General features: G+C 48.5%; 1 protein-coding gene across 3 annotated transcripts in view; it reads left to right on the top strand.

Moving 5' to 3' along the window:
* Sdk1 (sidekick cell adhesion molecule 1) overlaps window positions 1–14,035 on the top strand; it is a 1,173,668-nt gene that overhangs the window by 1,063,291 nt on the left and 96,342 nt on the right. For 2 of the 3 annotated variants that reach the window (XM_029555167.1, XM_029555166.1), the window contains 2 exons: window positions 10,512–10,647; window positions 13,515–13,574. In XM_029555167.1, coding sequence (XP_029411027.1) covers window positions 10,512–10,647; window positions 13,515–13,574 — 196 coding nt within the window. The remainder of the gene's footprint in view (window positions 1–10,511; window positions 10,648–13,514; window positions 13,575–14,035) is intronic. The other variant, XM_029555165.1, reaches the window with a different exon arrangement.

Below are 14,035 nucleotides of genomic sequence, written 5' to 3'. Positions count from 1 at the left end.
CGTAGACATAATCAGGCATTAAAAAAGAAAAGATTGCTCTTTTTGTCAACAGCTGAAAAGATGGAAACAGCTCCATACTGTTGCCCGCAGCAGCCTGAGGTGTTCCTTAAACCTTTAAGGGCCTTGACTTGGGCAAAACAGGATCCTTGGCCTCAGTGCAGAAGAGAATTTCAGGGTGGGCCAGTGTGAAGCAGAGTTGGAATTTATTTAAAAATAGAAAGAAGATGGCTCAGCGGTTTAAGAGCACTGGCTGAGGACCTGAGTTTGATTCCCAGCACTGATATTGTGGCTAATACTCATCCATAACTCCAATTTATGGGCATCTGACATCCTCTTCTGGCCTCTGTGGGTATTACATACATGTGGTGTACTTACATATATGCAAGCAAAATATTCATACACATAAAATAAAAATAAATAAGCAAATAAAATTTTTTTGTAATATAAAGGTACTCTGGGCAAGACTAAGCCACACCCAAGGTGGTGAGTGTGGGCTTCCCAAAGAAGAGCCTTGATTCAGTATCTTCAGGACGATTGTATATAGAATTTTGGAACCTTCTGGAATTCCATTGTTTAGTGGATTTCTTTCTTTTGGAGACAGGGTCTCCCTGTAACCCCAGCTCTCCTGGAACTCACTATGTAGACCAGGCTGTCCTGGAACTCATAGAGATCTGCCTGCCTCTGCCTCCCGAGTGCTGAGATTAAAGGCGTGTGCCACCATCCTGGCTCTTTCTGGCTTTTTTAAAATATATGTTTTTTAATGTGTATGAGTGTTTGCCTATGTATGTATGTATGTATGTATGTGCACTGTGTGCATATAATGCCCACAGAAGCCAGAAGAGCGCATTAAAAAATCCTGCAACTGGAGTTTCAGATAGTTGTTAGTTGCCATGTAGGTGCTGAGAACTGAACCTGGGTCTTCTGCAAGCACAGCCAGTGCTCTTAGCTGCTGAGCCATCTCTCCAGCCTCTGCTTAGTGGGTTCCTAAAGGGTCTCCCCCTCCTCTACCTCTGCCCCCGCCAACCCCTGCCTTCCATAACGGGGATTATAAGGCAGCTCCAGAGATGCCTTCAGTGGCACTACAATCTGAAAAAATAAAACCAGGAGCCACTAGGGCTGCACAAGGAGGTTAGGACATATGCTTTTACTGTGAATGGATTTTTTTGGTGAGATTCTTGGAAAACCAGGTTTTCAACTGGGAAGGGAGAAAAGCCTTATGCAAATGCTGTTCATGTGTTCAGATTCTTGATTCTCAGCCTGAGAGAGGCTTTAGGACTCTAGAGTGAAGGGGAACTTCCCCTCCTCATGTCCCTAATTTCCCCTGACTTTCTATGCTGCCTCTTCTACTACTATGCCAAATTCTATGAGAAAATTAGCATTTTGTAGACAGCAGTTGGCCTGCCAATAACAACGCACATTCCTTTTCCATAAAGGCAGCAAGTGCTCTGAGCAGGGCACATCACCCCCTCTGAACAAAGTGGCTGTGGCCGGAGCTGCTGCCAGCCCCAGACCCCAACAGCACAGGCTTCAGGCTCCCTCCTGGGTGGCTGGACATCTCTGCAAAGTGGCACAGAGCCTCACCAAAGGAACTTGGCATATGTGCTCATCAGCTGTGCCCTCCAGTGCCCAAAAGAACAAACAAATTCAAAAAGCCCAGAGCAGGAGGTGGTCCATCTGACGTATTGTGGAAATGAAGGCCTGTCAACTGGCAGGCCTCAAAGTACAATTAAAATTATGAGTAATTTAGTAAAATCAGAGACTGGAACAGACAAAAAGGAACTAGGTTTAAATATAGACTTGCATTCTGTGTGTAGTACATCACCTGTAACCTTTTGTTTTTATAGCAATTTGCTGAAAAACACAAACATGGACTGTGATTTCTAGGCTGTGGACCCTCCACCTTGTCTTCCAACAACAGGAAGCTGGGCTTCAGGCTTCTTACTGGGGGGAATCAATTTCTGCCTTTTGTGGGGTTCAGTTCTCTTTGAAATCCTAGGATTTGAATATGCATCCCAGAAGGGGGTGTAGGGGCTTTTGCAGTGAGCAGTGTTTATCTCAGGCTTTTGAATTGATCACAACAGTGGTCATCTGGATCAGCCATTTTGCATACCACCTCCAAGCACAGCCTCTCAAACTACTCTGAGACCTCCAAGAGGGTTGCTTTAGCTTCTTTTCTCTTCACTGTGACAAAACACCCAACAAGAAGCAATGTAAACTCAGGAGGCAGAGGCAGGTAGATCTCTGGGAGATCAAGGCCACAGGAGTATACAAAGAGAGTTCTGGGCCAGATGGGGTAACAGGGAGACCATGTCTGGAAGGAGGAGGAGGAGGAGGGGGAGGGGGAGGGGGAATTTAAGAAGAAGGGTTTATTTATCTGTTGAGGGTGCAGTCCATCATGGTAGGAAGGCAGCTGGTGGCAAGATTGTGAGGCAGCCGGTCACGCATCATCCACAGTCAGGAAGCAGAGGTGGATGCTGGTGCTCAGCTCACTTTTTCCTTTTTATGCAGTCCAGGACCTCAGCCCATGGGATGGTGCTGTCTACATTTCGGGTGGGGCTTCTACCACAGTTAATCCCGTCTAGAAACTCCTTCACAGACATACCCAGAGACTTGTCTCTTTGGTGATTCTAGATCCTGCCAAGTTCACATTAGCTATTTGGGGGATTTAGATAATGCCCTGCTCACCTCTTGTACAGACTGAGGGACCCACCTTCTTCCTCTTCTGAGTGTGATAGCTGCTACAGCCCAGATCGTTTGCTCTTATTCTCTCCTGCACCACCATGCACAGAGGGCCCATGTGCTGTGCTATAAGGCATTAATTGGGAGTCAGTGGAAGGAGGCTACTGGCTATGCCCCAAGAGACAACTGAACACAATTGGCAGAGAATCTCCAGGAATAAGGCAAAAAGAAGGTCTAGCCTGGGCAAATACTCATGTTTGATGTCATGGTGTAGATATGATGTACCCTTCAAGAGGCTAGTAGGTTGAATGTTTGGTTCTGAACATAATGAGGCTTTAGGAAAGTGACTGACTAATCCATTGATGGATTCAGAATTGGAAGAGACTATTGGGAGGTAGTGGAACTGTGGAGGTTAGGACCTGGGTATAAGAAGTATGTCACTGGGGACATACCTGTGTGTGTGTGTGTGTGTGTGTGTGTGTGTGTGAGAACTGGGAGCTTGTGGCTAGAGTGACTGGCCAGCAAGCGCCCCAAATCCTCCTGACTCTGTCCCACTCCCCCACCCACTGCAAGTATTGGGGTTATAGGTGCTTACAGCCATACCTGGCTTCACATGGGTTTGGGGATCTGAATTCAAGTCCTCAAGCTAATACAGCAAGCTCTCTCACCCACTGAACCATCTCCTCAGCCCAGAACATGCCTTTGAAGGGTGTCTTAATCTTTCCAATCTGTCTGTCTCTGCTTCCTGTCTACCGTGAGGTGAACAGCTCTGCTCCCCCATGCACAGCCCCTTGCTGTCACAACCTGCCTATCTCACTATAGACCCAGAAACAATGGAGCCAAGTGATTCATGAACCAGAGCCTCTGAAACCATGAACCAAAACAATCCCGTCCTCCTTCCATGGTGCTTTCTTGGGTATTTGTCACAGTGTATCCCCCCTGCTTGATCACTGCCAAAAAACTGAGATTAGACCAGGATTCCCCAGCTATGCTGCTCAGGAGCAATTTACTGTCCCCCTGAGAACCTTTATTGGAAGCTCAGTGTTTGAAGTTTACACAGTTTACATATGATAGGTGCTCAAGCAGTGCAAAACACACAGGAATTTTCCCATCATAATGGTGAGAAAGCAGCACAGCATGCCCGAGACCGTGGCTCCTGGCCGAGTAACAGACCTCCTTTGATGTATGCAGAATCATTAAAGGGGGCTACACCTGCCCTGGGACAGCTGTCTAATTGGTCTGCTTACCAGAACCCTCAGAGCAGACTGCCCCCTCACCGCCCCAAGCCTCTACATCAACAAAATCCAAAGACGTCTGTTAGTTCTTAGTGAGCCAAGTGACAGGAGCCTGTTAACTATTAGTGAGCAGAGCACTATTGTCCTTAAGGGACAAGGTGGGTGGGTGGGGTCACTACATCACAGTGATGAGAAGTCTTAACACATTGAGTGTTCAATGCTGTGCCTGAAATGAAGGTGCCTTGGGCTCCTTCCTGTGTGCCCCTAAACCACTGGGATTTAATTCCAGAGGTACCCTGTGATCACCTCTCTAAGAAGTGGTGGTCACAGGCATGTAAATGTAAGCCTAGTCCCCAGGGGACCTAGGCAGTCCCACTGGATTCAGATTTGAGTCTCAGTTCTGCCTTATGCTCCCATGAGATCTCAGGTAAGTGATGTGCCTCCCTGAGTCCCAGTTCCCCTCTGTAGCATGGGGAGTGTTCATCCCCGAGGCTTGCCTCCCAGCTGGGCAGAGAGAACACTGGGTAGAGGCCCGAAGCTTCATGACCCAACCCAGTCCTGTCAGGCAGCTGAATGAAAGGTTGCTGTCTTAGTTACTTTCTTTTCTGTGTCAAAATACATGAAACAAAGCAACTTCTAGGGTACAGTCCATCATGGCAAGGAAGCCAGGACAACAGAAGCTTGAAGCCACTGGTCACATAGCACCCACAGTCAGGAGGCAGAGAGTGATGCATGCCTGTACTCAGTTTCCTTCTCCATTTACACAGTCCAGGCTTCCAACCCAGGGTATGGTGCCACCCACAGGGGTGGGGGTGGGGTGCTTCTCCAGTTAACCTAATCAGGATAATCCCCCAGAGGCATAACTAGAAGCTTGATTCCTGGGTGATTCCAGAGCTCCTCAAATTGACAAATAATTGAGATGAACTATCATAGATGCTAAGGGGGAGCCTTGTTCCCCCCAGGGCAAGCCTCTGCCTCTACTCAAGCCTGTCACTCTGTTGCACCATCCTAGCTAGATCTTCCCTAATGTACTGTCCTCCACCTACTAGACGAGGTGATACTTCCCTGGTACACTGTGGCCATGCCACCCCCATTTGAACAGGGGACTTTTGAAAAGCTATCCTGGCCTTCAGGTCTGCCATTGGGTTTTGGGTGGGGGTGGGCAGAGGAAGGCAGCATTTTCAGGGACCTTCAAGCTTTTTCCCACACAGACAGCCAGTCCAGGGTAGAATGATGTTCCGATGGAGTTCTCCGTCCTCCATCACATCCAACTCCATTCTATAAGAACTGACTGAGCACTGTTGTATCCAAAGCCTGTCCCAGATGCTATGAAGATACAGAACTGAGCATGAGGCAGACAGAGCCTTGTGCTCTGGGCCACATGCTGGAAAAAGAGCTTCAGGCTGAGGGCTGGGTAGATCAAGATGGATGCCAGGCTTCTGTCAGTTAGGATATAGGCATAGTCTGAAAGTTTAAGCACAAGGGGAGGCCCCAGAGCCAGGACTTAACTCCAGCACCGGAGCCACCTATTCCCTCTTGGACTGGTAAGTACCATGGAATTACCCTGTGGTACTTGGAGAGGCTTCTAAGGCTGTCCATCTGTCATTTACAGCGATGCCAAACTTTAGAAGTAAAAGGCAAGCTAAACTCAATCCAGAACACTACACACGCTGTCCTTAAGTCTCTGCAGAGTCAGCAGGCCCTGAATGAGTGATACTCCCCTTTGCAAGAGCTGTCCATGAGCATAGGAAACTGCTCCTCTGTGCTTATGACACCTGCACTCTGATACTGTAACAAAACACCTGAGATAATTTTAAAAGGTTCATTTCATTCAGAGTTTTTCAGGTTCCAGTCCAAGGTCAAGTTGAGCCTCTAGTGGGGGACACATACTGAGGCAAAGTGCTCACCTCAAAGCCAGGGAACAAAGAAAGAGGAAGATGTTGACGTCCCACAGTGCCCATCAAGGGCATGACCTTCCCATCACATAACTTCCTCCCACTAGGCCTTCACCTCCTAAAGGTCCCACCTTGGGGACCATCCTAGTGATCATTAACTGTCAACTTGACACAGCCTACAATCACTTGAGCATCTCAATTGAATCACTGTCTATCAAGATGGTCTGTGGCTATGCTTTTGGGGGACTGTCTTGATGGCTAATTGATGTAGGTGTGCACCACCCACTGTGGGCAGCATCATTGCCGAGGCTCGTAGTCCTGGGCTATATAAGGAAGCTAGCTAAGCCTGAACCTGGGAGTGACCCAACAAGCAGCTTTCCTCTCCATAATTTGTGCTTCAAGTTCCTGCCCTGATTTCTCTCAATGATGGACTATGACTTGGCAGTGTAAGCCAAATAAACCCTTTCCTCCCCTAAGTTGCTTTTGATCAGAGTGATTTATCACAGCAACAGAAAGGAAACTAGGACAGAGACCAAGCCTCTCACAGAGTCCTTTAAGGACACTCATTCAGACCTTAGCAGAGCTATGGTAGTTGTCCGCTGGGAGGGTGCCACAGTTGGACTCTGATAGTCTGGAACTTCTGATGCTACCTGTAGCAGATGTGACTCCCATCTTAGTGTCTGCTGTCTGCCCTGTGGGTAGAAGGTGCTTGACCTTTCCTTACATCCTCTGAATTGACAAGAAACACTTCAGTACTTCAATCTCTTCCCCTCCCAACTCCCAAATCATGCATACAGCCAAAGCTGCAGACGCACATTAGATCCCCAGCAAGGTCATTTCCATTTTCCCAGCATCCTGCTCGGTTGATATTTTGGGTGAATAGAATCCAGTCCTCCCCACTTCCCCCGCTTTAATCGTGTCCCCTGCCTGTGTGTCTTCTGCAGAGTTGGCCTGGCCTTGCCATCTTCCCGTTGGTGTAATCTCAGGCTGACGGGCAGGCAGACTTTGAAGGTGACCCTTGGGGTGAGATTGCTAGGCTGGCACTTAAACAGCCCAGCAGCAAGCTTTTGATGTGCCCACTCACCCTCTGTTCTTGCTGATTTGAGTCAGCCCAGATCCCAGAAATGGAAGCATGTGCCTGTCTCATCTGCCCAGCCGGAGCTCTGCCATCCCCACCTCCCACCAGGGTGAGTGAGGACGGTGCCGGGACCCTTGGCAGGGCCACCTGATGTTATCTGAACTGCAAGAGCAGGCTTCCAGCATACTGGTCAGTGCTATTGAACAGGGATATGTTTTCCTGTCTCTTTGTCAGGAGCCTAGGAAAGGAAGAGCAAAGCCCATTGGATCTTCAAAGTCCTTGCTGACCTTTGTCTGGCAAAGGGCTTCTTATCCATGCATTGCCACACAACAGGTGCCAGTGACCCAGAGGGCCATGAATGGCTGTCCAGTGAACTTAGAGGATGCTTTATCCTTGCCAGTTTACTGAGTTAGGCTCTGGGTCCTTCTGAAAGTCTACCATGTGGGGAACATCATAAAACCTGGATGAGTCCTGGCCCAGGGTCCCAAGACTGCATCTCACCCAGACCACCCACTATAGACAGAGGAGCATGACCTGGCCACCCTAAAAGAGATGGGCAGAAACTCAAAGGTGCTCACGTGACACTCCAGTCCCTAGGCAGTGGCTCATAGTTCTGACCACGGTTTCCAGGGTCCTACAGAGGCATCCACAGAACCACCCCAGATTCCTCTGTTCCCAGTGAGCTAATGAAAGGTGAGAGAGGAAAGGGGAAGCAGTCCTTTATCAAGTAGCCATCTGGCTGCACTAGGGCCCAGTTTCCCACTGTCTGAGGCTGGAGCTGAGGCAGGGGCATTCCCTTCTGTGGTCTGTGGTGTGCAGCAGAAGTCCTGGGAGCTGGGGCCATGATCCCTGGCAGATGTTGGGGATCTGTCAACCACTCTAACATGGACCACCAAGACCCAGAAAGTCTACCCCAGCATCCAGTTACACATCCTGTTGGGCAGCTGTATGCTGTATGCCTACAGCATTTGCGGGACAGAGAGAAGGGTGACAGGGAGCTGCTGACCATTTTGCACACAGGTCTGGGGTTCCTGAAACCTGTGTGTTCACAGCTGCCATTTCTAACAGCATCTTCAGTGTGACACACACACTGTCATCCCTGCCTCTTATATGTGTTTGCAGTTGTCAGCCACATCAACACAGTCTTTCCTGCCTTCCCTATCATTCAGCCTTGGGGCTGGGAGGGTGGAGAGCAGAGGACCCTGCATGCTCCACATCCTAGTGTCCCATTGAGCAACAAGCACTCAGATTAGATAAGGTGGTCTGAACAGCACATCCCTCTGATTTCTGGGTTCAAATCATAGAGACAAGAGGATGGCTGAGTAGATAGCACATACTACCACAGACCAGGTAGCTCAAAGCCACTGAGATTTATTGTCTCACAGCTCAGGACACCGGAAATCCAAGGACACATGACAACAGAACACTGCTCCCACTAGGAAAGTCCCCTTCCTGGCCTTACCCAGCATCTGTGGTTGACAACAATCATTTGTGTTCCTCTAATCTCTATCTTCATCTTTACCGTAGTTTTCTCTGTATGTGTATGGGTCCAATGTCCCTCCCCTTATGAGGACACCAGCTATGAAATTAATCACACTCCTAAATCCAGTGTGATTTCCTCTTAACTAATCCTTTAAAAAGATTTTTTTAAAGTTTATTTTATGTGTGTGAGTGCTTTTCCTGCATGCATGTAAATGCACCATGTGTGTGCAATGCCCATGGAACCCAGAAAAGGCCATTGGATCTCCTGGAACTGGAGTTACAGGCGGTTGTTAGCCGCCAGGTGGTGCTGGGAACTGAACCTGGGTCCTCTGGAAGAGCAGCAGGTGTTCTTAAGCTCTGAACCAGCTCTCTAGCCCTCACCCCCTGACCTAATTTTATCTACAAACAAAAACAAACAAAAGCCAAATAAGGGTCATAGTTGAGGCTGCATCTCAGCCATTTGTTTACTGTTTCTAGAGTCACCCCACAGAGAGCTGCTTCCCTCCCAGACCCACCCTGCACTCACACTGTGCTCTCCCTCCTCACCTTGAGGACTTAAGCTGGACATGGGCTAAGACACTCGTTTCTCCACACATGCCATCTGAGCATGGCTCTATACCTGGCTCTAATCCTGGGAGATCCTGTTTTTTCTCTTTCAATAATTTCAAACCTGGAGCTGGTGAGATGGCTCAGTGGTTAAGAGCCCTGGCTACTCTTGCAGAGGACTGGGGTTCAGTTGTTAGCACCCACATGGCGACTAACAACCATCTAACTCGAGATCCAGGGGATCTGACTCCCTCTTCTGACCTCTTCAGGCATTGCACACACATGATATACTTGCATGCAGGCAAAACACTCATAAGCATAAAATAAATAAAAATCAAAATTTCTTCCTTTGTGTGTCTGTCTCTGTCTCTCGTGTGTGTGTGTGTGTGTGTGTGTGTGTGTGTGTGTGTGTGTATGAGGGTGCTCGTCTACATGTGGAGGACAGAAGACAACCTCAGGTGTTGTTCCTCAGTAGCCATCTCCCTTGAATTTTGAGACAGGGTCTCTCACTGGCCTGGGACTTACCAACTAGGTTAGGCAAGCTGCAGGGATCCTCCTGTCGCAGCCTCCCCAGTGCTGGGATGACAAGCACCCACCACTATGCCCAGCTTTTTACATGGGCCCTGGGAATTGAACTCAGGTCCTTACACTTGCAAGGTAAGCACTTTACTGACTGAGCCATCCTTCCAGCCCTCTTCCCTTGTTTTTAATAATCAAGAACCATGGGCTTGGAGCTGGTAAGATGGCTTAGTGGGTAAAGGCACTTGCCTCTAAGCCTGATGACCTAGATCCCCAGGACCTACATGGTAGAAGGAGAGAACCAGTTCCCACAAGTTGTCCTCTGACCTCCACACCCATACTGTGGCACACTCACACACATACATGCACACACAGAGAAGAACATACACACAAAATAAATGTAAAATAATAACAATAATTAATAATAGTAAAGAACTGAATGAGTTAGGATTCTCTAAAGAAACAGAACTAATAAAATGAAATACATACATACGTATACATATATATGTATATATATTGACTTACAGGATAGACTTTAAAGTAGTCCAACAATTAACTGTCTCACACTGGAGAGGCTGAGAATCCACTAACTGCTCAGTCCCTGAGGCTCTCTCACAAGTCCCAATCTGGTACTGAAGGCCTGGAGGATTTCTGGAAACCTGCCAGTCTTCAGCCTATGTTGGAACCTGAAGAAACTGGTTCTAATATCGTCAGAGGAGTGCCACAGCAAGTTAGATCAACTCTCCAGTGAGAGAGGACAAGCAGACAAAAAGTGAAAGCTCCCTTCCGCTGTGTCCTTGATACAGGCTGCCACCAGAAGGTTCTGCCCACATTTTGGGTGGGTCTTCCAGCTTCAAATGATCAAGAAAGTCTCACATTTTAGTCAGTTCTAAATCCAATCAAGTTGACAACCAAGATTAGCCATCACAAGAACTAAGGGCTTGAACTAGTGACTGCCACACAGTCACTCAACTGCCTGTTTGGCAGGTTACACCAGGGCAGAGACCACCAGGTCTCTCACACAGACCGACTCTGGTGACACCCCAGCATGGCTGAGTGTGTGTGATGTCTTTGCAGCCTCCTCGGGATGAGAGTCTGAACGGCCTTTTACAGGGCTATAGGATTTACTACCGGGAGCTGGAGTCGGAGGCAGGCATGGGCCCTGAGGCCAAGACACTCAAGAGTCCGTCAGCTTTACGTGGTGAACTCACAGGTGAGCAAAGTCCTTTAGTCCTGAGGGAGACTCACTAGTGACCTTGTGTGTCTGGCTGTTCCACAGAAGGCATACTGGGAAATACCATAGGGGAGTGTGGGGGGAGGCCTGTGAGGGAGTCGGCCAATACAATGTGAAGTGGGCAGGACACAGGTGGAGACAGCAGACTCTGGAGCCTGGATCTGGAAAGAAGGTGCCAGTTCTGCAGGGACACACTGTGTGGAGATGGCCTGGGGTTGAGGTAGAGGTTCTCCCCTCCTTTAACATAAGGGTTCCAGCCACCTTTCAACTGAGGCTGATCTCTGTTGGGCCTACACCACACCAAAGCCCCTGGATCTGTTAACAGTTCACTGCTGAAGAGGCAGCTTAACTGAAGAAGGCCCCAGTCCCCAACTCCATCCCCAACATCCCACCTGCCTCTTTCCTGGAAGGAGATTATCTCCAAATAATGTCATAGAAAATACACTTTGCACAAACTTTTAATCCCAGCACTAGGGAGGCAGAGTCAGGCAGTTGTCTCTTGAGTTCCAGGCTAGCCTAGTCTCCAAAAGGAATTCCAGGCCAGCCAGGGCTACACATTGAGACCCTGTATTACTTTTCTGTTGCTGTGATAAAACACAGACCAAAAGCAACTTGGGAAAGAAAAGATTAATTTGGCTTACAGGAGACAGCCCATCACCAAGGGAAGCCAGGGCAGGAGCTCAAGCAGGAACCTGGAGGCAGGAACTGAAGCAGAAACTATAGAGGAACGCTGCTTACTGGCTTGCTCAGCTATCTTTCCTATATAGCCCAGGCCCACCCATCTAGGGATGGCACTGCCCACAGTGGGCTTGTTATGGAGTTCAGGACCACAGGGAAGGACCCCTCAGACTCAAAAAGTTCCAAATCAACTGAAACTAGCTGGCCAGGGGTAGCACTCTCTTAGCCAATTTAGGGAGGGCCACCCTAACTAGGAGGAGACGGGAGGGGGGGCTTTTTAAAGGTAAAGTCCTTGGTACAAGATTTAAGCTTTTACAATTTTATTAGAATTTTAAAGAAAAATTCTGGGGGTGGGGGGCAAGCTGGTCATCTTGGCAGCTGCCTTGAGGAGGAGACCGTGGGGAGAAGGAAAGGAAGCCATGAAGCCATGCAGGTTTAGAGTCAGACACATGGCGGACCGGCAACCACATGGCTGGGAGAAGGAAGCTTTAGAGAAAGTACAGAAAGTACAGAAATCCAAGATGCTAGGGCAGCCCAGAGCCTTAAAGAAAGCATGTTTTAAAAAGGGATATGGAGAAGCAAAGGAAAGATTACGCTTTTCTAAAGAACCCAGAAAAGCGGGCAGACTACAGACTACATGACTGTGGCTGGTCCAGAAGTTCTGTGCTGGGAGGTGGGACTCCAGGCAGGAAAAATTCGCTATCTCATTAATGCATAAGGTATTCTGCCCATCCATTTAGCATAACCCACCTTCCTAGGGGTGGTTCTATGACCAGATGATTGACCAGTTAAACCTACACAAAATGGAGGAGCTCGGACTATTACAGGTTGGGCCCTGCCCTCCTATATCAATTAGCAATTAAGAAAATGCCCCACAGATATGACTACAGGCCAATCTGATGGAGGAAATTCCCCAAGTGAGGTGCACTCTTCCCAGGTGACTCTAGCGTGTGTCAAGTTGATAAAAACCAAGCAACACAGACCCTGTCTCAAAACAAAAAAACAAACAACAACAAGAAGAAAATCCACCTTGCCTGGGGACAGAGTAATGCATGGGAGGCACCTTCCTGTACTTTCCAACCCACTAGGGCAGGAAGCTACCTAGTATTGGCTCTTCCAGCATGCAACAGGCATCCTACTCCACCCCATCCTCTCTACCAGGGCCACAGACAGAGGGCAGTACTTGAGCACACATGCTTGGCATTGGTGGGCTCTCAGGCATGGTACCAGAGAATGCTCATGATGGAATCTCTGTGGTCACTCACACTCTTACCACACCCTGAAGGTGTCCCTTGCCAATGACCAGATGACTGGCATCTCCCTAGTCTTTACCATCTTACCCATTTTTAAGACGGTGGTCTGAACCGAAACTCTTCCCCCATTAAATAGTGAACTGGGGATGTATCTGTTGGTAAAGTGCTTGCCTGATATGCATAAAGGCCTGGGTTCTATCTGCAGCAGCGTATAAACTAGGTATGGTGGTGCATGCCTGTAATCCTAGCCAGCATTTCAGAGGTGGAGGCAGGAGGATCAGAAATTCAAAGTCATCCTCATCTACTTAGAAAGTTCTAAGTGAGCCTGGACTATGATAGATCCTGTATAAATAAATAAATAAATAAATAAATAAATAAATAAATAAATAAATAAATAAATAAATAAATAAATAAATAATAGCCAGATCAGACTTCGCAAAATACAGGCTCCCACAATGGGGCCAGGTGTACACACCTTGTCCCAGGACACTTGGATGACTTTCTCATCCCCTTCAGACTAGGGCCCCATGGGTGCCAAGCAGCAGTCAGCGGACAGCACTGTGTACAGAACAGGCCTGAGAGAAGCCACGTCTGTGCCTTGTCTGCTGTCCACATGTCTGGCACACTGGTTCCCAAGCACTGTAGATCTGTTTCCTTCCATCAAAGGATGAGCCTGCTGCCACTGGTCTCCGGGCTGGGTGTCTTGGTGTGTCAGGAAGAAGTGTGGTAACCCCTGGGAGCTGATGGAAAGCATGTGGGAGGCACTAGGATCTCTGCAACACCCCCCAGGAAGCCATGGGAGCCAGCACAGCATCCCAGCCAGCATGCGCTCTGCCTGGTTTCCTCCCACTTGTCATTTGCAGCAACGTTTTCCCAGCACACTAACTGCCTTTCTGCCTTGCTTACCCCTAATAGCCCAGAGCAGCTTCAAGACCGTGAACAGCAGCTCCACATTAACGACATATGAATTAACACGTAAGTGCGCAGCGCCTCCAGTGGGAGGCCACAGTGACCGGGTGTGTGACGCGGCCCTGCCAATATGTCTCTCAGTGGCCCAAATGAAACCAGCCTGAATTAATGGCTCTAATTGCTGGAGTTCCCCTCTCAGAGGCTACATCTCAGCATGCCCACACATCAGGGGACAGGTAGGGAAACTTCTAGAAGCAGAGGTTGGAGGAGTTCACAGTAGTGGTATCTAGCTCCCCAGCTGGCAGGAATGGAAGGGAAAGTCAGACAGGGCAAACTCTGCCCTGTGGCCATTTTCAATCTTCCATCTTGTTTGTCTCCCTCTCTCTGTCTCTAGCTCTGTCTCTGTCTTTCTCTGTCTCTGTGTCTCTATCTCTGCCTCTCTCTGTTTCTATGTCTGATTCTTTAGTTCTGTCTCTCTGTCTTTCTACATCTCTCTGTCTCTCCTGCCTTTGTGTCTGTCTCTGTCT

Source organism: Nannospalax galili, unplaced genomic scaffold (assembly GCF_000622305.1).
Source record: "Nannospalax galili isolate Female #2095 unplaced genomic scaffold, S.galili_v1.0 scaffold664, whole genome shotgun sequence".
Classification (NCBI taxonomy): Eukaryota; Metazoa; Chordata; class Mammalia; order Rodentia; family Spalacidae; genus Nannospalax; species Nannospalax galili.
Note: the sequence above shows the minus strand (reverse complement) of the source record. Positions and strands in the feature narration are given on the sequence as shown.